The sequence below is a fragment of the Lampetra planeri genome, chromosome 10 (assembly GCF_965212315.1).
Source record: "Lampetra planeri chromosome 10, kcLamPlan1.2.h2, whole genome shotgun sequence".
Lineage (NCBI taxonomy): Eukaryota > Metazoa > Chordata > Hyperoartia > Petromyzontiformes > Petromyzontidae > Lampetra > Lampetra planeri.
In genome coordinates, this window is record NC_136116.1 from 7,439,176 (window position 1) to 7,465,577 (window position 26,402).

General features: G+C 42.3%; 1 protein-coding gene across 1 annotated transcript; it reads right to left on the reverse strand.

Moving 5' to 3' along the window:
* PSMD14 (proteasome 26S subunit, non-ATPase 14) lies at positions 1-26,102 on the reverse strand. The gene is made up of 11 exons (XM_078598143.1): positions 25,937-26,102; positions 23,728-23,782; positions 20,098-20,169; positions 16,087-16,206; positions 14,000-14,070; positions 12,642-12,792; positions 4,921-5,028; positions 4,671-4,745; positions 3,147-3,272; positions 2,331-2,393; positions 1-1,154 (listed from the first exon to the last, which is right to left on the reverse strand). The coding sequence occupies exons 2-11, from the start codon at positions 23,776-23,778 to the stop codon at positions 1,056-1,058; spliced, it is 936 nt and encodes a 311-aa protein (XP_078454269.1). The 5' UTR covers positions 23,779-23,782; positions 25,937-26,102; the 3' UTR covers positions 1-1,055.
* Positions 26,103-26,402: the final 300 nt, after the last annotated feature.

Genomic DNA, 26,402 nt, shown 5'->3' on the forward strand with positions numbered 1-26,402 from the left:
TTTCTTTTGTCTTGCTTTTGTTTTTATTTGTATATGGAACGCCACCTTTCTCGCAGCGTGTACGCAAACTGCGTAAAAACGTCGAGATGTTAAAACGATCAAAAGTAAAACGGCCACAAAAGAAATGAAGCGACAGAGACTCGTCGATGGAACGAGAAAATTGTTTTGAGTGTAAACTATAAGGCTTGTTGCTTATTTTTGTGTAAATATACGTCGTGGGTATTACAGTCTACGGATACTTTAATAACCTTCAAATAAAAAAAAGATTTTCAACGTATCAAAACAGCATTCACCTTTACATAAGTTGAGACACAAGGGGACCCCGACGCCACAGAGACAGAACGTCTCAACCTTTCTGTTGCTCCGTCACACCTTAATCAAACATGTCCTCGCAACTCACACTATGAGCCGTATGTATGCTGCATAAAACCCACAGCCAGCAAAATGGGGGGGGGGGGGGGCATAGGGGAAATACAATTCTAATTTGGTGGCAAAAACTGAACGTCTTTGAAAGGCAAGCTTATATTTTGTATTTTTCAGGAACGTGACCGTTATTTTATTATACATATGGATCGTCATGCCCTTGCCGCGTGACTTTAGCCATCGTACATAGCAGTAAGAGATACAAACACCAGTCCACTTTGACAAGCACATCGAGCCTCCCTAGTTTTACACGCTGCCACCGTGTTGAGAAGTGACCCAGGTGCATTTAAATACGAGGACAGAACCGACAGGCAAAAGCACTCGAGTCACATGTTCTCCAAAAAGTCAATCCCCCCCCCCACAATGATGATAAGGTTTACATGTCTTTCCCAATCAGATTACACGTGATGCTTTAACAACATTAATTTGCATCTGAATAGAAAACAATGGCAAAAACATGCTAAGGAAGCCCCATTTGCGGCGGCAGGGGGGGAACTTGTCTTTCTGTCCGTTAAGTGTGTTTGGCCACAATGTGATGATGTGTGCTCTCTGGAAACCCTAGGCTGGCTAATTTTTCCTAATCAAAGTGGCATTTAATTAATAATTGTCGTCTCGAAGAGCATGAGGCCTCGTCACTTGAAGACAACAGTGTCCAGCATGGCCCCAAGGCACTGCACGATGTTGGAGGACATCAACACGTCCACGTGCTCTTCCAGGTGTCGCTTGGGGTCCTGCGAGAGGCAACAGAAGCACATTTTACTCACTTCGTTAGAAAGCATGCCAATTAAAACAAGAAATTAACTGCACTCGTAGTTATCACAATTCGTTCAGAGTGCAAAGCAATGAGCGGATTTATTAATACATGACAAGCCCCGCAGGAAAAGTTAAAATGCATTAGGAGTGAAAAAATACAAGGTGTCCATTATGTGCTGTCCACATGTGTTACGAGGGACGTTTAAGTAAAGCACAGATTAATTAGTGTCACTCCTTCATTCATATATAGAACTTGGATTAAAGAAAATTATGCTTTTATACACCGCCCCCCCTACCCTGCACTTGCGTGCACACACAATTGCATCATGGACAATGGAGGCAGACACTAACAAAACTCCGAGCACGTTTAACTTTATTAATCTGTAAAATGAAAGCCACTCTCTCCAAGTGGCGGTGCCAGAGAAATTGACATGCACAACTACCGTACGCGAAATCAGTTTGCACACATAAAATGTCAACTATCCAAAATTGGCTTCTTCGCACATATTGAGAGTTCTGCTGCACAACATTTAAAGACGACGTTGGTTACTCTGGATAAATCATCACTTTGCCTGTCTTCCCATCGAGGGGTGGACTGCAAACGTTGGTACAGCAAATGCCTAAGTGCCCAAATGCTTGTCTGCAGCCATCGACGAATTTCACAATTGCAACGAGATATTTAATTAAGAGCCAATTCGCTTCTTGTGGGCGTACACAGACAACAGGTGTTACGATACAGTACGAAATTCCTTATGTGTACCGTTAACGTTACCAAAAATTGCATTTCTCTGGATTTTGCTTGAAAGCCTATCGTAAATAATAACCAGTCCAAAGGGATGCATTTGAGCAAATGCATAACCCATTCGAATCAATAGGAATGCAATCTCAAATCAAATGCTGACATTTTTGTGGCAACACTGCTTTGTGCTTTAAAAAGCATAACAATGAGGTTTTCGGATCATGTTTTTTTTCGTGTGGCATGCGAGAGTTGCAGTTGGAGTCCAAAGAAGAGACATAATTTATAATAATCTTCTGTCTGCGTATGTGTATCAAAATGCATCGTAGCTAAAAGAAACCAGGCACAATTACACCACATTAAGACAAAACACCGTTTGCCCAAACAAGTGCGTGCACCCACAATGCACGTAAATTACCTGTTTGCCAACATTCTTTATAGCCAGCTGCTCTGGAGTCATTTTGTCTTCCTCTTCAACAGCCTAGAAAAGACCAAGCCAACAATTGTGATGAGTACGAGGTTTCACATCAGCCAAATCCCCTTCCTGCTAAAACAGAATATAGCGGTGCTGCGTTGGCGTTGGCAATGGCGCGCGAGCACAAATAACCAAAGAAAACTCAATAAATGCGTCAACAGCACTGCCGCCAAAGAGGGAATATACACACACACACGTGACATTTAGAGCAATAGCCCTTCTTCATAGCAGAGAGGTATAGTGACCAAAGAGATTGAGTGAACAACAGTTATATAATGCACGATACGCCATGAGGCCTTCACTGAAATATATATACAATAATAATGTTCATAGATGAAGAGTCTAAAGGTCATATGAAAGTTATCCATAAGTATACATTTAGCACCAGTGAAACCCTTTAAAAGTAAACTAAAATGTACAGGTCAACTAATTTATATTACAAGCAAAGTGACTTGTTGCTCAAATGACCATTGAGGCGGTAGTCATGTCATGGTTACAGCACTGAAGCTAGTGGTGGAAATTCCACATTACTATGGCAGGGGTGAGAGTCTACCAATAGGGAAACCACCGTTGACTTCTCCACAACATGGTACTCATTTCATTGACGCTGGAGAGAATTTGAACTTGCAACCTGCTCACTCAACTGCTGAGCCACCACCTTGCTCATTTGTATAAAGAGTAAAGTTACGTATAATATGAAAAAGTTGCAATCGCTATGAGCCACTTTGAGGATTTCTGCGTGAGCAACCCGGCCACCACCTTATTGTAGCACTTGGCCAGATCCAACATCTCTTTGACGGTGTTCTCGTTGAGCTTGCAGTGCTCGTTGTACTCGTGCAGGGAAAGGCCATCCATCCAGCTCTTCTTATGTAGGTTGAGCAGCATCTGCACGCAAAGGCAAAGATCAGTCACAGTCTCGTCTAGACTATTGACGCAAGCGCTGTTGGTGAGCACCTACTGAGAGGTGTGGTCAACGCTGCGCCTGGACACCTTTGTTTAGCTCGTATTGATAATCATAGAATGCACCAGCTAGTAATTTTTAAGGCTGACTTAACCGCGGGGAAGCCCTGATCAGGTTCAAGAACAACTTGCCACAGATTTTATCTGGCGCTGGGAATTGAACTCAAGTCACCGGGTTCATAATGCAGCACGCGAACCGCCGACGCCACGTACGCGCGTAAAGCGCTTCCATTTTGCTCTTGTTGAAGAGCACCTGCCGAGGACAATGGGATAGCATTGCCAGCCCCACGCTCAGCTGCCCGAGCCTCCCCAGGGCTGTTGCTAACGCCACCACACTAGGTACAGTAATTACTTTGGCTTCTGTTGACCTCAGGGAGGATTGGGCCTGGTTCAGTTACGGATTACCCACTCGTGGTCTAGACGCTCGGCAAGGGAACCTAGGTAGCTAGGAATCAACCCGCCGCAGTGTGCTAACATCACGACGTCTCGCACGAAGAAACACGCACGTTCAGACAGATAAGGCAAACGCGTAGACATGCATACATCCACGGTATGTACTAGCGTAAAAAAAAACATCTTCGTGAGAATATTTAGTTCCTGCATTATTGTCGGGTGTGTCGCTCAATACTGAAGCAATCAACACTTTTGGTAGTGGAAAAAAACATAATATTGATACAGTGCTTTGATGCTTTGCTTAATAATGGGAAGCTGGTGAGAGCTTATTAATTACAGTATTTAGGCATTTTTTTAAAAGGTTCTGTCAGTCAAGCACTTATGTAAGGGAGCACTGGCTAGAAAGTGAATAATTGAGTAAATGAGAAGCGCAGGGCCCAAATGTGTGTATTCTCAATTTATATTGCAATTCATCAAGAGTCGCAATAACTGATGATGGTATTGATACTTAAAATCAATTAGCTGAGCATTTATTAATAGTGCAATACGTTTAGGATTAAAAGCAAATCATGAAAATTTAACTATGAAAATTAATAATAATTCTCTTTGGTCATTTTTTTCACTTTTATTCCCTAAATTATTGCAAAATATTAACATTTCCTTCACATATATTTACAAGAAAATTGTAGTAACCCTTTCAAATGTATATGAAATGATGGATCGATTGTATATTTATTTAACTTTTAAATAAAAAAAAGTGATAACAGATGTGTGTTCATTTGAGCTCCACTAAATCTCAATCTCTTTAGCCACTCATGGTTGCCAGAGGGGGTGGCTTAAACTTCCTCAAAGGTGCCGATTACGGGAGGCGTCTGGTTACGATTAAGACACTGCACACCACCATCTTCCGACGTATTAATACGCTCTCACCTTCTGCTCCAGCTCGTTTTTCCTGTAGTTGATGGATATTGAGTAGTAGTGCCGGTTGAGCCCATGAATCAATGCCTGCAAAAAAAGAAAATACGTTAGACCATAAGTGAAATCAACGTGCGTAAAACAACGTAACTTATGAAGGAAAAATAAAAATGAAGCAATCAACGCCGCGTCATGGCATCCGATGAAAGTGATTCAAATGGGGTTCAAAAAGACGCGTGTGAGAGAGAGGGACTTGTCGATGTACCTGGATCGAGGGCTTGTTGAGATGGCCGAGGTTGGAAGTGGTCTGGCGTGGTTCATGTCCGAGCACCATCATGTTGGGATTTATCAGTCGGAAGGCATCGATGACAACCTGCAGTGAAGACACGCAAGCTACAGCCTCTCGCGACACTGCATTCCAGTTCAGCCTGCCGTTTCAGTGGTGCACCAGCCCAAGGACTGCATTGAGACTTCACGCACGTGGAAGACGTTCGAAATTACACCAAAGGACAATGCTGCCGACATGCAACAGTGCTGCAAAAGAACACGACTTTCGTAACACCTTGCACAAAGTCTGCAGAAATAAAAAATGATATTAATGAAACTGCTACCCTCAGAAACCTGGTTTTAAACAAAGAATTATAAAATTAAATACCATATTTCTTTCTCACCCATCTCCACTTTTATTCGATACATTCGAAAATAAAGTTATACCCAATGCTATTTGCCAGATACCAAAAAAGGACGCCTCCTGATGCTCCATCTCCAATAGCATATTTTTTTTTACTCTTCGTTGGCATGCCCAGACAAGAATGAGAAAATGACTCGGGTACGAGTCTCAACGTGCCAATCCCTAAAAAAAACCTCCCTCCGCTATATCTACTTCCAATCCACTACTCACTGACTCCAAACTAGATTTTTGCACGGTACATTTTCTAAGTAAAATATATGTACATTTCACTAAATGCATCAGTGTATGTACAGCCCCCCACATGGATATATCACGATTGAAATGTAATTGTTCCAAACTAATAATTTTAACTTCCATCACATTGAAACCCTGAGAGTAGAAACTGGGTATTTTGGGAATCAACACAGGAAAATGAATGACATTAAAATTAACAGTCAATCTTCATCTCAGCAGGAGTTTAATGTAATTTTGCTTATACGCATCGAGCTCTTTTCACAAGGCACTGTAACATCTATCACAGCATTTCATGTCTGGGTAGGACTTGAAATGTTCAGCAGATATATTAAGTTTACAAAACTTCAAAATGACAGATATTTTGCAAGTTTGTTTTACTAAAAAAAATGTCTTTTGGAATTACTAACACACCCTTGTTTTTATTGTAAAAGGACAACAAATTAGATTTTTGGTGTTGTAAAAATAACCATTTCTGAAAGAAATAATAGAAATCAGGCAGTTTGGCTATTCATTAACCTCAGACAGCCTGCGAGTACCATATTCTAGGAGGAGGGAGGGATTTTTTTTCCAGTGCACTAATGAGCTCAGACGAAGGGGGAAGGAAAGCTGAGGTGTTAATTAAACCGTCATTATCGCACATGCCGTGTGGCTGAGAGACCGGCCCTGCTGCCTTGAATGGCAGGCGACTCTCCAACCACCCCCTCAGGGCGACTACCCGTACCCTCACGCCACAGCCACCCCCCGCTCCACCCTTACCTCCCACCTGAGGCCGAGGCCAAGGCCAGAGAGGGTAGGGGGTGGGGGGAGAGGCAGGGGCTGTTCTCCCAGTGTCATCCACCTCGGGCGTGAGTTCTGGGGCAATTTTTGCGCTGGGTGCCGTTCTCGTAACGGTTACATTCACACGTGAACCGCTTCACGCCTGACTCGAGAACCCATTACGGTAAAGCCTGCCAGCAACTGCGCCCAGGCACTCAATTTTTTGAGGACTTTGAACTGGAGTAGGTGCGTGTGCGGGCAGGCGAGCATGCAAACAGGCGCGCGTTTTTGGACTCAAACGTGAGTGTTGTGTGGGGTTACACTAATCGACCAAGATTGCCGCAGTATAACACTTTGGAAAAAAACTCTGAAATTAACTTTGTTACAATCGATGTGACATAGCAAAGAGGTAAAATATATATACCTAAAGTTTTACAATTTGCGCAAATGTTCAATGCGGCGGTCTTGCTTATTGTAGCTAGCATTTGCTAGCATAATTTCCTCGAAAGTCATTTTTTTAATCAAGAGTTTTACTTAAAATTCTTCATGACAAAAACTGGCTCCATGTTAATGTACCCTTACTGCATCTGGCATATTTTCGGGAATAGGTTCTCATTAAAACTGGTGATCGTGTGAATGCGAGGTCCACAATATCGCTTTTTGTTTAACATGTTGCATCGTGCACGGCTGCTCTGCACTTCACATTTTAAGTATCTAACCGCCGACGATGTCGTTTTATCCAGAGGCATGCCAGCCCTCCACACACGCTCTCCCCCACACACAAATCTCCTCCCTCTCCGTTCACGGCGTGGGACACGCACGGGTGAACTGTGCCCGCGGGGAACGCGAGCTCCTAGCCTGCTTGCGCATCTCAAACCTCCAGCCGCGCGACACCGCTGAGCTAAGAGTCGAGGGCTCCCCCTGTATTTGTTGTTAATTAACGTTAAAGCAGCTGCAAAGCACGCCAGATCGTAATGGATAAAATTTAGCCATATGGATATTTTACCCATTTGTGCAGGAATTTTATGGTGAAATACTAAAACACTGAGCCGCAATTTGAAAAATTTCTACGAAATGTAACAGCGTACAGATATCCATTTTTTTTTATATATAAATGCAAATATTCGCCAAATGGCCTCCTAAAATATATACACGTCAATAAAAAAACGGAAGTATATCATATTTAAATGTGAATTCCACGCAATAATTAAAGCCACTAAAAAGTAAACCTATTGTTCGATAAAACCAAAACGTATTGCCAGAGAAATTAATATTTTTTCAAAATATATTTTGTTTTGCTGACGGATAATTAGTAAACGTTCCACACTCGATCAGGTGAAATCTAATACTGCTGTGTTCCTGTCAGGCGCAATCTGATGGGCGGTATCAAGGTCTCCGTGATCAATCCGATATCATCACAGATGCCAATAACTGCAGTGTAACACGCACACTCTCTGAACCTATGGCGGAAATGAACAAGCCAGTTTTCTCTTACACCCTCCGCCTGCTGTATGAAATGACAGGAGGCGGCGGGAAGCGCAGTGGCACTGCCCGGGCAATGCACGTGCAGATTATAAAACCACCACCACTGCTGCCGCCGCTGCTGCTGCAACGCGTTGCCTTTGCTTCCAGGGATGTAATCTAACCTGGCCCTGTCCGAATAGCTTATTTTAACCCTTTACAGGTCAACAAACACCGGTGACACATTTTTACTATAAAATACACAGCAAGGAGGTTAAAACATGGTATTTAAATATGAAAATAATTCATCAATATTAAAAAAGATATACTTTCAACAAAACTGTGAACAATGTGTAGTTTAACACCTTGTTTTTTGTGTCGCATGCCAACTTAAGTAATCTTTACAAAATAACAATTATTTATTGTTATTTCATGAATACAATAAACATTTCATCTCCGATAGATGACTGAAGTTTGGTGTCAAACCAACTTAAGCAATCTTTATCAGATACATTGCAAAAATAGGACCATATGAAAAGAAAAATGACACACAGCACGAATGTACACGTACTGTACACTATACATATAAAAAGGTGTCATCTGCACGTTTGTGTACCATTTTTGGCGCTTCGGTGCTATTATTAACGGTGGTTTGGTTAAAGGTCGCTGGCCTGTAAGGGATTGAACGATTGCTGCCGCCCGAAGGCTCAAGCATGGCTGAGAGATTGCGCTTTGGGGCCGCTGGGGCCCAGTTTTTAGCGGCGGCAGCGCTGGGTGGTTGGATGGAGGAGGGGGGAGCAGCGGGTGGCAGCTGGTCCGGGGCTCACCGTGGCACTGTGGCCTCGGGCAGTTCACAATCACACTCCGCTCTGTGTGTATCGCGTATCCATTACGCTACAAGCTGTGAACACACTACCGGCACATAAACCCAGCGCTCTATTATAAACCCACGGCGAATCATCGCCTTCCATTGTAAAGATCTACGCAAAAAAAAAACGTAATTCAACATGAAAAATTAATTTGCATGTCTAAAATAGCCACGTTCGCAACCTTCAATCAAGTCCAGTTTTAACTCGCAAAGTGATTCACTGCAGCATGGTCAAGAATTCTTGAAGCGCTCTTCTAACCCAAGTGGTTAGCATCTATACATTTCAGAATATCGGTGTAAACAATCGCTCTTGCAAGACTGAGCAGCCAGTGCATATGGTCAGCACGTCTAATCCAACAAAACATGCAAGTTAATAAAGCCTCAGTCAAGGTACATTCACTGCGACTTTAGTTTCGGCACATACAATTTAGCAAGTTGCATTTGCACATGCATGACGGTTCTTTGTATATATATAAAAAAAATGTTCAATACTTAAAAAAATACGACAAAAATCAATTCCCTTCCCACAAACAATGCTCTTATCTTACCCCAACCACCCCGACTCTCAAGTCCCAACCAGAAAGAATCCATAAATAAAAAGGGTAGGGACTCGGCACCATCCCAGAGCACCTTTCGCGCCAAACTGAGCGGCAGCAGCGCAGAGAGGCTGCACGGCTGAGTGCTGACATTTAGCACTTAAAGTGCCCGATTTTTACGCGCGTCGCCGGCATCGACATGGCGGGACGTCACGGCTCCCGGAGGCCCACCGCTGACCTGCGCCAAACCCGGGGACGGGGTGAGTGGCAGGTCATGGGCAGGGGTAGCGACTAACCGGGCGGGTTCTGCCAGGCTGGAGAGGGCAGAGGAGACGAGGCACCGTGCGAGCGGTTGAGCAGTATCTCCAATGGGAGTGTAACGATCGAGTCAGCTTCACGATTAAAATATGAAAAGTTGAGATGACCGACGACAACCAATTGGCATTCGTGACACCTTGCGAGGTTTAACATTCTGCTGATAAGCTGGATCAGTCAACTGTGTAAAGATTAAGTATGGCAATGTTTTTGTCTGCAATTAAATGCCTGAAATTTTTTTTTTATTCTAACATGAACTTTATATAAATGTTGACGTTATACACTCAACATGTAAGGATCGGGAGTCAGAACCCAAAGTGATTTGCGCCTTGTGGAGTATGAAATAAAGTATCTTTTTTTTTTCTTACTAATAGTTTTCCTCGGTTCACATATGTACATTATCATCTATTGCTCGTATTCAACAAAGTATTCATTATGCAACTACTTTAGCAAGGTTACCGAGAGGCACGTTAACTGTTATGCAATAACTACATATTCTTTTGAGGTCTCGTATGGTCACGGTTCAGATACATGGCTCATTATAAACTAATGTCACCAGATGCTGCTGAGGAGCACGCTAACAGGCGGTGGTGTGGACAGCACTCTTGACGTCCACGGGCTGATTAGCTGCATTATGTCAGAAGAGAGATCATCAGAGGGAGCAGCACGATGGACTTCCCAGACCTGCCTTGACAGCAAGGGGTGATTCTGGCTTGCACACACTGCAAACCTTCACGACAAAAACCTCAATACGTCCAGTATAATGTTTAAAAGTCCCATAATCTGCACTATCGTCAAACAAATGCTTTCACTTGATGCACTTTTCAAAAGTAAAAAAACATTTCAGTGGAGGAGACACTGAAATGCGTGTAATTACCGCATACAACTCAACTTGCACTTTATGTTGTCGAGTTATACCATGCTGAAATTCTGTCTGCAGAAAATGTGTATCCTCGTAATAGTGCACCCTATTTACCGTCTAATGTAAAATATGCATTAAGGAACATGTGAAAACTTTGGATAGATTGCGGCAAGTTGCAAGCCGACATATAACAAAGGGAAAAAAAAATACTCAAAACTGACTTTGATGCAAGTAGGAAAAAAAAAAATCCGTATTAAAATTCAATCTCGCTAATCCCACGTTAAGCGCAAAAAAAATGATCTTCCAGCAACACAGCCGTTACGCAGTGCAGCCAGAGGCAATTGGTTAAATCCTCCGCAAACCACACTTTGTTTTAACATATAGAATGTTTCAAAAACTTGTTAGACATCAGGAGGATGGGAGGGATGTGATGCGACAGCCATCCCTGCAGGGATACCAGCAGACGTGTGCATCCTAGAGCAGCTAAGACATTGTAAATTACTGAGGCATGAGAGAGAGAGAGAGCGGCTCAGTTTGTGTATGCAAAACTGCGAGAGAATTATACAATGCAAATGCCACACTTCACATGCAACATTTTAAACCATTTCAACCATGCCATTAAATGGGTCAGATCCAAAATAGATATTTTCATGGTTAGCACATTAAGGGCTTAATGAACCTTTGTGATAAAAGACTTTGAAGGCTTCAAATCATCCCGCCGCCCAGAATGTACAGCTGACATTAAAAATAACTATAGTCGTTTTCACGATGGCTGGCAGATGAGCTATGCCACTTTGGCAAACGAGAGGAGAAGATAGGGTCTCTTATGTATTACTCCGACTTAGATGATGGACATTCACCTGCAATCTCGGCAGCAGCCCTCTCCACATGCCCGGTGAGAGGTGAGAATAGAACCTACAGGCGTTCACACCTCACAAATTAAAGCTTCGTGGTGAGCAGTGGCCAGGCCTGCTACTGTGCGTTACAGAGAGCTGTCGCAGCTCTCAATCCGACATTATGATTTTATATACGTCCGTATACACTGTATCCATGTATCTACTACCTACGTGTGTGCAATGTGTATTTTCTGGTGATTTATTTGTTCTCGAAGCTTCTGTTTTGCTATTAAGCCTTGTTGTTAATGACCATTGAAAACACTCAAAATCGGCACTTTGTTTAAATGAGATGACACCAAACAGGATTACGTTTATACGTGTGTTATTTGAAAGAAAAAAAACAAATAACAAGGTGTGAAAAGGGGACCCATTAATGTATCGCACTTCACAAGGTAAAAACAAAATTGCATTTCCTAAACACATTTCTCCATATTCCAAATTATAAGTTGTTGCCACATTGTGCAGCTTTCAGGCAACTAAAATCCATTGAGAACAAAGGAAATTTACTTTTGGGATTTATACATCCTGAGAGAAACATTTGTCCAACATTAAAATTAAATGTCACCACAAACTATGCCCAAAACCGAAGCTCAGATGATATCTTATATCTCGTTAATATAACCAAGCTAAGGAAATACACAAATACACCACCTATATAACCACACAACCCGAAGAGGCGTCTTCATTTTCACTGCCTGCTCCAGGAATAGAACCTAAACCCTCCTGGCTACCAGATAGACATTCTTCCACCTAGCTGATTACATGATCAATACCCAGGCTGCTGTGGCTCACATCTGATGCACCACCTGAAGACACTATATGGTGCTGCAGACAGGGAGGCTGTGGAACTGCTTGGGGGCTGGAAGCAGTGTATGCCTGCACAATTTGCCGAGCGCACATCCAGGCATTGGCTGAAGTGTCTGTGCCATATTCACAGAGCACTTCCTTTGAATTAATTGTTCACCATGCTGACAGGTATGGATAGGATAATATGGTCTCTCTTCCTTGCTGTTTAGATACTGAATAAAGTGTGCACAAAATATAATATTATTGAAGCGTACAACACATTGGCATGTATGAGAATCCTAGGTCTTATGCTTTGAGAAGAAGTGAAGTTCATTCATTGGATATTAATTTCTCATGGAATATTTTCCAGACCTCATAAAGTCCAACCAGGAATAGGGCAGGGGGGTTATTTTCCAAAATCTCAGCCCTGGATTGAATTGGAATTAAGTCAATTGCTCTCAAGAAAAAAAATCACTCAAGTTCTGGGCTGGCCAGGGTTCAAGGCAGGATGAAAACTCTCTCGTGTGTTCAGAAAAACAGACAACACAAAAGGGTCAGGCCGTGTAAACTCAAAGTGATACCTTGCCCTTGACGCTCTGGATGGGATCGACCACCACGGCGACAGCTCGCTCCGACAGCGCCTCAAAGCTCTGCTGTGTGTTGATGTCGACACCTGAGAGCCAGCAGCCAAACCCCGGGTGGCTGTGGTACCACCCGACCACCATCTCAGGCCTGGTGGTAGAGAAACACAATGTCTTGGCTCCCTGTTCGTCTGAGTGTACCTGACAATAATGCGCGGTGTAGTACAAGATTTTGTAAATAAGTTCTGAAAATATCATGCAAACACATGGTATATGTAACTTTTCCCAAAAAACCTGTCTTCAGATGTATTTATTTCTCAGTATGGAAGCTGACAGGTACCTGCGAGGTCAAAAGGGACTTCCATATTTGCAAAGTCCTTTTCCCTTTGGTTTGCCTCCAGGTTTTGGGGAACTTTTGATTGATGCGACCGGTTTTCCATTGGGTAAGCCCATAAATGCAACACAACTTTATATGATAGGTTCGTTCATATTCGATCATCTTTGCGAGAGATGTAATGCCCCCCCCCAATTATGGACATAATTAAATAATAAATACATCCAAACTTAGTTAGAAATCGTTAAAAACAGAACACATGAACGATTGCACATATGTTAATGACGACAATATTAAATGGTAGTCACGAGTAATCAATATATAGCGCAGTCACAAAATTAGAGGTAGATTAAATAAATAATCACTGTATGCTACCATGCTTTAAACAATGAGATATTGCACTCTTTACAGCCTTAGGCAAGTCAATGGCAGGCGAAAAGTCAGCAGTGTTCGAGTGCTCCCAACCAGCAGAGAGCTTAGTCCGTGAATCCCATGTTTTAGCACCTTGGCCTCACCCGCAACGAACGGCACAGACCATTTAAGAGTTCAATTATCTGCACAGCAGCAGTGGCAGTGGTAGTGTTTAGCAGGGGAGGGACTGAATCTTCACAGCTTATGCAGATAGCCTCTCGTTACTGATTGTAATTTCCCCGAGCAAAGGGGCAGGGTGGGGGGGGGGGAAAGCCTGGCAGCCAGGGGGTCGGCAAGCACAGACAGGGCTCTGGGTGTCCGACAAACCGATGACGGAGCGAGAATGGCTGGGTGTGAGTGCCGAGAGCTACGGGGGCTGCCGGGGTCTGGCCAGAGATGCTCACACTATATGAAGCATGCTCAGCCGTAGATAAGCGAGGACAATGTCAAGCGAACATTTGTTTTAAATATCCGTTTTGTCTTCTTCAACGGGTTGCTTCTTAAATGCATGCATTGCACAAAGTAAATACATTATTTCTAAGGTAGCCAATGCTATGCGAGTTGCCTCCATTAAAAAAATGCTTTGGCGATGGTGGTTGCAAAGCCAGCTCACCGGCCGGTTTGCTTGAGCATATCCAACATCTTGGCCTGAAAAACGGGATCCACAGCTTCGACGCTCACACCCTGCGCGATAAGACAAAATCCACACTATCACTGAGCACATTCGTTAGCGGTGGGGGGGGGGAAATCCACAAACCAACTCAATGAAAACTATTAATGTGCAGAACGATTGAAATCCACTCATGGTTGCAGCAGTACCTACTCAGCATCATGTGATGCACGGGCACCAAAACTGGTTTTACCGTTTAAACAGTCTTTATTAAGTTTACAAAGATAACACAATGAGGGAAGTCAAATCATCGTAGTCGATTCAAGACCAAACTAATTGACAACTCACATGGAAATGAAAATCGTCAACAAAAAACAAAGTGCATTCTTCTACGTAAAATCTAATTTAGACAACTAAATGCAATAGGATTTAAAAGCTGTCTGTGTGAAAATGTTTCTTGTCATATCTGCCCAAATCTTTGTTTGCCAAAATGTATAAGGACCAAAAATTGTTTAAAATTGCAATTGCTTTTGAAATAAATATTTAGATACCTGTCACAACGTGGACAGTGGTATAAAAAAAGATTAGTATTGTTTGAACGCAAGTATAATTGTGTCAAAATATCAGATAAACATAAATATAATAGTGTCTTGCAATGAAGTCAGATGCTTCACCAACAAAAGAGTACGTGTGGTGTATTTCACATAGCAAACACATTCTCTACATGCTGCACTTTGCAAAAAATGTGACTACGTTAAAATAAACGTGTACAACATTCCGGGACAAATTTCATTTACCGCAGCAAGTATTGTTGATAACGACAGCAACACTACCGCATACACGCTCATAAACATTGATTAAAAATGTAAACAAATAAAAGTGACATTTTCTGCCATGGATGTGACCTGTCACTGAGAAAGAAAATCATTGGCCGTGGTCATGGTGAACGTAAGAGGGAGAGACAGGCAACAGGGCGGGTTCATGTTCAGTCACGGCTCGCTAACGCGACCTTTGCAGGCGGGCCGCAGCAGGGGGTGACCGGGCCACGAATCGACGGGTGTGACCGGGCGCCAGCGTCTCCTACAGGCGCCCGCTCGAGATCAGATGCGTGGCACTTGTCGCCCCGTTGTACTCAAGACACGGTCAATTTTAAGGCGGCTTGTTGCTCACCTTGACAACTGCTGTATGACCAAAGGTAGGACTACAATTGGTTTTCACAGCTTATGCTGAGCTGCACTTCTCACCCATGCCAGGTGCAATTTTATATACCGGTGGGTAAACTTACCCCATCACAAATAATACACATGATCATAGCCAAGAAATAAGGAAACCACGACTCACGGGTACGGTACTTTCTGCAGGGATTGTCGAGACACGTGTTTAAATTCCGCTTTACTCAGCTTGTATTTGGCCATTTCTCAAGGTTTAAAATAATTGGAAACAAGACATCTTCATGCGTTTGCTCTTAGCAAGTAAGGTGGAGTAATGGCCAGTGATAGGATGAATTAAATGAACACAAAGACTTTTAGCCACAACCTAAAATGTGTTCATATAAGCAGGAAATAAATAAGTGGTGTGCAATATATATACAAACATGCACCGTTTTCACTTTGATATTAAATAAACTAATTTCCTACTTTAAGCCAAATGTAACATTTGTAGAAGAGTCTTAAATAATCCTGTGTGCAATGGTCAAGACAATTAATACCCAAACCCACAACAGACATGGGCATTTACACCCATAACATTACACATTTATGTTATGCCATCGACACAACACTTCACTGCTGTTTTAAATACTCCACACTTACATTAGGTGTTTATTAAGTGCCAAGATAAACGAAGAAACAATTGGAAAATGCTTTTCTCACCTCTTGCAACCACAAACCCAAGATAGCCTGACACAGGATTTTGACTATGTGTAAAGATTCACATTAATTGTTTAACCATTTTCACTGCACAATGCAGAATGAAAAACAATGAAATTGGTAACATTGTTTATTAGGTACTTTAACCACGCCTGTGTTCTACGCACATATCAGAGCATGTTATTTGTGTGTGTGTGTGCACATGTTGGTGTGAACGCATACCGTGCCGGACTGCGGCATGGCGAAAACGTCAATGACGCGGACTGTATAGTCGTCCACAAACTCTCCCAGCATCAGGCCCATCACCTCCATCGGCACACCTGCTCGCCCATGCTTCAGCATCTGCGAGTTGGATAAAGGTTCGTTGGTCAACACTAAACAACTTTACTCACAAGTGAAGCAAAAACTATACCGCTTTCACTTTACACCTTCGTGCACTCATAATCGCAGCACAAGAAATAATTGTTTCCCAGTGAGTCAATGTCCTTAGCAGTCACAATTGTAGATCAAAACAAATCTGACCAACAGTGTGAGGAAGATTAATCGGGCACAACAGATGGGATTGATTAGAAGTTACACACTCAGATGTGGAACAAAGAGAAAACATGTCGTTTGTATAGGTGTGTTTATAATAAACATGGAACTAATTTGAGAGGTACACCATTCCAAAAAATGTAAAAAAAGTGTAGACCTGTATCCGCCATGCTTTTCCGATCCATGTGTGTACAAGTGATAAGCCTTCTAAATTTGTCATGAATTACCCTGGATCGGATATACTTTGACTATTGGCTGGAAGGCAACAGATTTTGGCATTTTTTATTGTTTAAGGAATTTGTTTTGCTGCTCTGAACTCTGCCTTGCACGGGCTCAATAATCAACAGTGAGAAAAGAAACGACAAAAAACTGTCAACAGCTCGTGATCCCTTGCGATCCTGTCCCTTCCAATCTCCGGCAGGCCAGGCCGATCGATACTCATATCCAACGTGTGAACACTCCATCCCCCTGCAGCGGGGGGGGGGGGGCACTCCGCCACACCCAACCCAGCAGACAGTAGGGCCCAGTGTACACCTTGCACGACCTGCACCATCACGAGATGCTAAACTGTTGATTCTTTATGATAACTTCACTTGCAATGATGTGACATGTATTTTGTTTGTTTACATGTTACTACAACAGTACACCTACATCTGTTCAAATGCTTCGGTAGCTTAGTTTGGTAATTTGCGGTGTGATCAGTCTGGAATTAGTTTGCCCAAGCGGATTTACATTTAAGGGAATTTAATATTAAACTTTGTATTAACATTGGTTTATCTTTGCAATATATTGGATTCCTCATGGGATGCAGTGTTTTGTTTTGATTTATATTTCCTTAATTCCTGTACTTGATTGTTTTGCCTTTGTTATTTGGTGACCCAAGCATTATTAAACTTGAAACTGGGGTTGTTCATCCTCATCAAACATGAACAATTCAACGCTAGATTCAAGCCTTCCCAAGCTGTCGGCATGCTTCTTGGTCCAACGATCCAGCCAATACCTGCATATGTTGGAATCTCATCACTCCATCTCAGGAATGGACTTCCTTTTGGGTGCTTTCCCAATTTTTGGCTGACACCAAGTAGTTATTCTAATCAACTGGCCATAATCTCGTCTTGCTACGTGTCCTATCTAAGCACACGTACTTTATTAACAGTAAAAAATATGTATTTAACCTGCATAGGTTCTCGAATCCACGTGTTGCTCTTTCTGTCTCTCAGTACGATACTTTCCAGTTCACCTTTAACGCCGTACAAACTTACGCATCAGGAACATATTCGAGCCAGGTGAACTGGAAATATGTTAACGGCGACATTAGCAGCACAAAATACACCGCCTGGAGGAGGTGGTGTTATTTGCTGGATGCATCGCTGATGCATATGCATGAGCGACTGGAAAGGCAGGCGCAGCACTAGTAGCGCTGCAATTGATGCCAAGAAGAGCTGGAAGGGCAGCAGCCAAAGAAAGGAACACTTCTTTGGCTGCCAAAGACATCCATCCAAGAGATGGAGCAAATAAGTAGGCTTACATGCATGTGTTAGGTGGGGTAGATTATTGAATTTTAGTATTGTAAGAGACAGTTATAGCTTAGGGGAAGCATTATCCAGCAGTAGACAGATCATGGCTGATAATGATCATCATACATTATGTAAAATTACATGGTGTTCCATTACGTAATATTACAGCATAGGAAATAAAAAAAGTTAACGATAATTTAATCCTGGAAAACTATAAAACATTATACAGCTTAACAACTTTACACATCAGACACCACATTACTGAAAAAGCAATGCATGCAGCATGTACAATTGCAGCCACAATTGCAATATTACACTTGCATAAGCCACAACAAGCCCTGGAAAATTAGTACAGTGTGAGAACAAAAGTAAGAAAACATTTGGCTTATTTGTGTGCCGCTCCACTCCAGGAAAAAGGAGGCGATGCATGATGACGAGCTGGTGACGTCATGGCTGTTGCGTTGCTAAACCCCTGGAACTGGAAAAGAAGCTTTCTTCTGTGCAAGAGCCTGGCTGTGATGTTTACGATTTTCAGAGAGCAAACGTTAATTTTGCATTTTAAAAAAAGTGGAAAAACGACCCAGCATGCATCTCTCCATGCATCTTTGTGCTCTTTTGAGCATATGTTCCATCCTCTTCGCGAGTGTCCACCTTTCGGATCCATAAATTATAGCAGGTAACGCTCACGAAATTAAAAACTTTCCTCTTCAGATACACTGGTATGTTGCTTTTCATTGTGATGCTGAATGTACCAGACTGTGACTGATGAGCCCGGCTGCTGGCTGCAAATGCCTGCTGCTGCTGACAAATTACATTCAAATGCTCCGTTCGGTTTGAACTTTGCACGTGCCAATCAATTCAATCACTACTGGAATCGCATTGGATTTGATTATTGATTCCATGATTTTTGTAATAGTTAAATCGATTTCGAAAACAATGATCTTAAAACAAATATGAATACATTTTGCCATGACCGACTTGTGCAGTTCAGTCAAACTGTGATGCCGATGACGCAACTTGAGGTCTGCATGCAATAATTTTGTAATCAAAATGTTATTTTTAAGAATGCTGTTCAATATTTGAAAAAAATAAATAAGCCTTACATGCCGTGTTATTTCATCCGGCAATAAATATATTGGCCAACAAGACCTTCAATGCGACAATTTACTGGAGATGTATACTGCATCTAAATGCTACTGCACAGAGGTCGCAATTAGGTACCCGATACCCGTACCCTACCTGATACCCGGCTACCCGTATCCGGCCGGGTACGGGTACCCGTTTGCGACCCTGGTGTGGCTGGGTACGGGTATGGGTAGCCGCACATGACTCACCCCAACCAATGAGTGAGAAGGCCGTAAGTCACTGGTGAGTAACCGTTTGTCACTCATTTCCCAACGTCTTGTCTCTTCTCACAATTCAAGTTCCTAGAATCAACCCACCCGCGCCTGCAACATGGCAATCGGGTACCCGATACCCGTACCCTACCCGATACCCGGCTACCTGTACCCGGCCGGGTATCGGGTAGGGTACGGGTACCCGTTTGCGACTCTGGTGCGGTCGGGTACGGGTAAGGAATCAAAACCCGTTTGCGACCTCTGCTACTGCATTTCAAAACTTCACACAAATGGAGTGCATTGCTTATTTCATCTTGGAATAAGCTGTCCTGGTTGGGAAGCAGCGTGACGTGTGTTTTGTCCTGCATTAAATAACATAACTGGTGGGGAACACAGCACGGGTGTTGCCATAAGACAATGTGGTGTTTCACCAGCATAAACCTGAAGACCAAACTGGAAATAGTCAACAAGCAATTAAATTGTATGAATAATAAATGAGAGTGAATGGTCATAGCCGTGAAGGTTATGTACAGAAGACCTCAGGGTAGTCAATATAGTCCATTTCAAACCAAAGTAGGTTTGGCTTATGTGTGATTTATAATGGTACTTATTTACACCGAGTTCATCTTCATCACAATCAACCATGATCAATCCTCTGCTGGATGAAGACCTCCCCCAAAGCTGTTACCATCTCCCACAATCCTCCGATGCAACAACCACCTAACTATGTCTGCTATTTTTCGACCAGAGAAACCAAACCGCACTGTGTGCTTCAATGCGAGTACGCCCCTTGAGTAATTCTACTGCAGCGACAAAAATCACAAGGTGTGTGAACAATAACAAACCTTGAGCAAGGCCAGAGAAGAGATGTACACCTGCTCAGCTGTGTCCACAGCTGGGGCATCACTGGGAGGGCCCTAGAAGAGAACAGAAACAATTTCGGAGAATATGAAATGAGGCAACTGCTGATAAACGCCATGTAATATGAATTACTTACAACCACACCTGCCTGACATAAGAGTGAAGGATAACTTCTCATTGATGAAATATAGCCTGTGTATTACAAAATTAAGTTTACATTACCACATACAATATTTTAGATTGTTGTTTTTAAAGCTGTGAAATAACACTTGCATTAACCATGATCAAACAATACCATAATTATCATTTTAATAATCAAACTTGAACTTTGCGGCCAGGGCACGTTTCAATATTGCTATTCTGGATTCCTCACACCGCATTCGACAATGAATATTGTACAGCATTCAACCACATCACACACCACATCTTTCTCATGAGCCATGCTTAATCTTAAAATGCACTACAAGAAGCAAACGTATTTGGGCATAATTAAAAACTTGATTTTAAAAAGGGCAGATGGTTCCAATATGTTCAAGTAAGGGGCCATCCATTTAATACGTACGCAAAAATCTGTCAAAGCTTGATCCCTCCCTCTCCCCGTACGCACGCAGACTTTTTACACCCCCCCCCCCGCTCCTGCATACGTACGCTTAACGCCCCCCCCCCCCCATATCCTATAGAACGGCCGATATTTAATCCACGCAGAAACGATCAAGGATTAATAATATTAACGCGTTTAAGCAAACAGATAGTCCACTGCCGGACTATCTAACTCATTTGAAGGCCAATGTAGACAAATTATTATCGAGGCTTCACCCCCCCCCCCCCCATGCGTACATACATTGCCAGTAGATTCCCCATACGCAAGCATACATACGCATTTGGGTTAACCCCCCCTCCCCCTTCCATGCGTACGTACTAAATGGATGGCCCCTAAAATGACAAACCCTGTGCCACTGGGGCGTACCAGACAGGTTGGTAGGATTACCAGCAGATGAAAGTCTGCATGTTGTAGTGCTCTAGACTGGTTGAATGATGTTCAAAGTATTTGTTATCCAAAAGTACACGCTATCAGGAAACCACTTCTTTCAGATTCTAAGGCGAAAAGAATATGTTGTGGCAAAGCATGCAGTAGCATGTTCAATACAAAAGTGTAAAGTATGGTACCCAGTCTGATATCTCACGGTCACCTACCTGCCATCACCAGTCAATTATTTGCAGAATGTCTGCTACCAAGATGAGAGTGTTTATCGATTGGTCTTGCTACAGGTCCTGATGCATCATAGGCCAAATGGAGTGTGTGCCAAGCCAAAAGGTAATACATAATCACTTGTTTAACAATTGGGGGTGTGGGCTGCAAAACAAAGGATTACATTATGGATTTTAATGATTGCGGTCAAAATAATATCGTAATCGCAATTCATAAATACAACTGTAAAATATGGTACTAAGCTATGCACACATATGTCTATCTGGAGAAAAAAAACCAAGTAAAATAATAAAAAAGTTAAGGAATTAGATTTCAGTATACAAGTTATTCAGAAATCATTAGTTAAATCAAGGTCCAACACCAACTTCATAAGCTGCCTAAGTTTCTTAATTGCTGTCCATTTTTAGGAATCAAATTTCACAGTTTTGTCTGAACCTCACCAATGCCAAGACCTTTACAGCACAACTTTTTTTTTTAACTCAAACAGCTTTGAGAAGTTGAGATTAATAAGAACAGTGGTGAAAAACAAATTCTGCTTCCAAAAAAAATCGATGGCAGCCCCCAGTTATCCAGGATCCCTGCTGCGCCAGCGACTCATTTCAAATTAGCTCCCGAGTAGCCAATTATCGGCTCTGCACTTCCGGACGGCTGCTTGGCAGCACGTTACAGATGGCATGTTGTTTACACTCCTATATTATGCAGCCATAAGAAGCTGCTGCCTATGATCAACTTTGCAGTCGCCTTCACTCAACAAAACATTGCGGAAGAATGTGTTTTAATATATTTTTAAGAACAATATGGCCACAGTTTAGTGTGAATTATAACTATTTTAAAATTAACGGCTAAATAGCATTGATTTAAAAAAGCAACAATCATTACTTTAAATGGCTAAGAAAGACCATGTATGCAATGCTCAGTTATGTTTCTAAAGTAATATGGAACAACATATCTTGGTAATTGCTTTATAGAATTGCTTTTGAAACTGGCGTTTACATTTTTAAAAAAGACTGCGTTTGTCATAACTGCTTCATTTCGTGAACTGAGTGCCATACTCAAAGTCATTAATGCACAAGTTTAGTTTTGTACATGCTAGATCGTGGTTGCAGTCATCTCAATAAACGAAACACAAAGTGCCACGTTTATATCAACAAAGCATTTCAGACATATCCTGCTAATGAAAAAGCTGACCACAATTAAAACCCATCAGACCCTGTCTCGGCGCTGCGCGTTAGGATGAAGACTTTAGGACGTGACGCTCTAAGCAACAGAGAAAGCCTCAACGTGCAAGGCAGACCAGCGCTCAGCCCTGGGGAGCAGATGTTAGCCCCCACACAGTGATTAGAGCATGCGGCATGTCGCCAGCGGATTAGCAGGCGCGGCTAGCTAACGAGGCCTGGTGCTTCCTGCCTGGGACCGCCCGCTGCTTCAATATCACACCCCACAAATGAGCTCTTCGATTCCACACAGGGGAGGGCGGGAGGGAAGTTTAATCATTGCATTGTATACTAACAGTAATATCAACATAGGGGGGAAATAATTTAACTTTCAAATGACATTTTATTACATTAAATACAAAGAATTTTAATTAGAAAAAGAATCCAACACAAATTCAAAGCCAAAGCATTAATAACAGTGCCTGCTTTAAATAGTGGGGCATGGCAGCCCCCCGCTGTTCTATTTAAGTAAGCCAAAAGGAAGGCCAAATTAATTTAATAGACAAAAAATCATCTTACTAAATGTGCTAAAATTAATTATTGTACCCTGCAGTTTGAGATATAGGTCTGAAATTGTGAACTATGTGCAGTACACAGTAATACTGTCGTGCATAACTAGTGACAGAACTTTGAAAGAGTTGAAACAAATATCTTCGAAATAAAATAATAAAAGTGAAATATATATGGTATATAATGCATTTACACTCACTGACAGGCACAAATGTATACCATAAACATACAACCAATACAAATGCCATACACGGCAATCTGATTTGTGGATTTTTACATATAGACCCAGAAAAAAAAGTGTAAATTATTGTGATGATAGGATTGAGCTGCAACATTGTGTTTAATAGTTCATTGCTTACAAGCTCCTTGGTCTTTCATACGATCCACTTACACAAAAAAATATGAACTTCACAAATGCAGAATGTCACTTTAATATGGACACCAAATAAGAGCAGCACACACACTGGTGATTAAACCAACATTTAGATGTAAAAATACAATAAACACCAGTAACTTCTTTGAATGAGTTTCCCTTAAAGGTGTAAATGTCAATTTGCACTTACAAGGCAATCTAAATAATGGTTGAAGGGGTAATAGTATCGTGGACTACCAGGAACATATACACAAAAACAAGTGCAAATATGAAACGGCTGTTGCTGAGAGTTGAATCAAAACAGTACCTGGCCCAGCCCCGACATCCCACCAGCGCCCAGTCTCAACAGCCGGTCCATGGCTCTGCGGAACAGAAGGATGAATAATTACTTATGTACCACACTCCGCGTTCAAAAATTAAAAGTGTAATTAAACCACAGCAGTCGGAACCTTCAAAATCACACTGAGTGCACCCAATTGTCAGACCTTGAAAGTAAAGCAGGGTTAAGCCTGGATGTGATCCAGTCATATTAGTGCCGAGATAAGGTAAATTGAAGTCAAACTAAAAATTATGCTGCTGAATAAAAATGACCAATGGACGAACATTTTTTTTTATCATATCCGCGTTTGAGTGTCAGTGACTTAATTTGAACTAAATGTTTGTAATTTAACAGGATTTCAGTTAGTGTTGTGGTTTTGGGATTGTGTTAAGAGTTGTAAATACTGTAGAATTAGGGGTAGTGTTAGGTATGGGTCTGTGACCAAAGCGGCCGGAAATGAACTCAATCCCATCAAACCTCAATTTAAACATGATTTAGCCTGCATTGCGCATTAATGTGTGAATACCATGCATACAACAGGTGCAGTAGACGTATTGGGCAGTAGAGGCCATTGCCGTGAAATTAACCATTCTGTATGTCCCCCATCTTCACCAACCAACACCATTCAGCATGGAAAATATGGGAAAATAACCTTCATAGCCCAAACGCAGTGAAGCCCTCATCCAGTAGTGAATTGACAAAACAGGCTGAGCATGTATTGGAATCTAATAATAAGCTTAGCTGGGTTGAGGAATAACTTTAGTTAATTTAAGTTCACATGGGGTAGGGGTAAATTTAGTTGGCAATACAAGGCAATACTATTTGAATTTAATGCATTCAAATGTGACTGAATTTCGAGATGTTACATGAAAATAGGGGCACAGACAGGTGTAGGTTTAGTTTATGGGTGGTGTGAGGTTATATACAGTATATGAAAGGCTACAAAACTTACATTGCAATTTTTTCTACAGTGGACCAATACATTTAACCTCACTTATTGAACTGAATGATTTTACTGTAAACTATGGAATGTATTGTCGAGTCATTACGTCAAACAGACATTTCTGCTTCAGGCTGAGTCACGTTTATCAGTTCCATCCTGAGTGATTCTCATGTTATCTTAAATACTCCTTTATGGCACCTCGAGATGTACTGCATGGGATGTTGTTTAAATAATCAAGTACGATTTTGTGAACTTCATAATCTGTACTTAAGGCAGGATTGGGCGGAGTTAAGGAGATCAAAGAGAGGAGGACTTGGGACAGGGAGACTGGGCATAAAGGCCCCATGACAAGGGAGATTGGCCGACAAGAGGATCTGGAAAAGGGATGTAACATTGAAAATAAACAGGGCATGATAGCGGGGGAGAAATTGGATGGCACTCGGGGGGAACTGGTCACGAGGTTACGGGAGTCAAGAAACAGAGAATTGGGGCATAAAGAGCATTGTTAATAGGACGGGAATGAAAACGGGTGCAAAAAAAATTGGGGATGGGATTAGTGATCAACATGAGGGCCGATAGGGGGAACGTGATAAGGGAGACTAGACATTGGAGCGACTCAGAATCTTAATTTAGAATGGGTACAGTGAGTGGGGATAAAGGGTAATACGAGTTAGGTGGGTCGTTGGTTAAGGGAACCGGAATAAGGGGATCGAGTACTGTATAGGGGAACTGGGGAAATGGGATTTCGGAGTTTGGGAAAACAAGCTGTCGTTAGGGAGACGATGACTTGGAGGGATTGGGCTAGAAGTGCCGGACATAGGGGAACTTTGTAAATGTAGCCCGCCAGTATGGGGACTATGATAAGTGGAATTTTAAGTCAGGCCGACCGGGGCTGGGAATGGGGAGGCCAGGGCTAAGATCGCGCATAGGGTGGATGTGAGTTAGTGTGACTGTGCATACGGGGATTGTTTCTAAAAAACGGGATCAGGAATAACGAGATTGGGGATAGGTGGACCAGAGATAGTGTATCCCGATGATAGTGTGACACACGAGCTCGGGGGCTAGGCGAGTTTGCTTGGGGCAAGTCGGCGAAAAAGGGGCTTCGCGGGGTCAGGGCTCACCTCAACCCGGCAGCGCGACCAGACAAGACCGAGGCTCGCGCGCGGCCTTGGCACGCGCGCGCCTCTCACCCGCGTCTTAAGACAACCACACAAAGCGCGAGCGCACGCAACGACACTAAATTGCGAGACTTACGATCGTTTTTTTTTTGCGCGCGAGCGACAACCCAGAAGTGAAGGCGGACTTTAAACAAAAAGACGCAGGAGTTTTCCGTTCTTTTTTCGCGACGCGACGCGGCGTCGGTGAATGACGAGCAGAAAAATTAAAACGTAAACGGAGGCGCGAGGGGCATGACGGGAACAGGGGGGAGGGAGGGAGGGGGGAGTTTTGAAACCTCGAAACTTTATTGACAACACCAACAACAATAGCCTTTGTTTTTTTTATAACAATAGTTTTTGTATTCTTGATTCTTTCGGTAAAGTCACGTAGAAAGGAAATAATACAATAATATAAAATAGAAAGATATTTATATTATTTTATTATTTTCCTTCTACGTGACTTTATAATAATATAAAATATAAATAATAAAACAATATAAAAATAAATATATTTTATATTCTACACTATGGGAACCTCATTTGCGCCTTTTGGCGTCATCTGG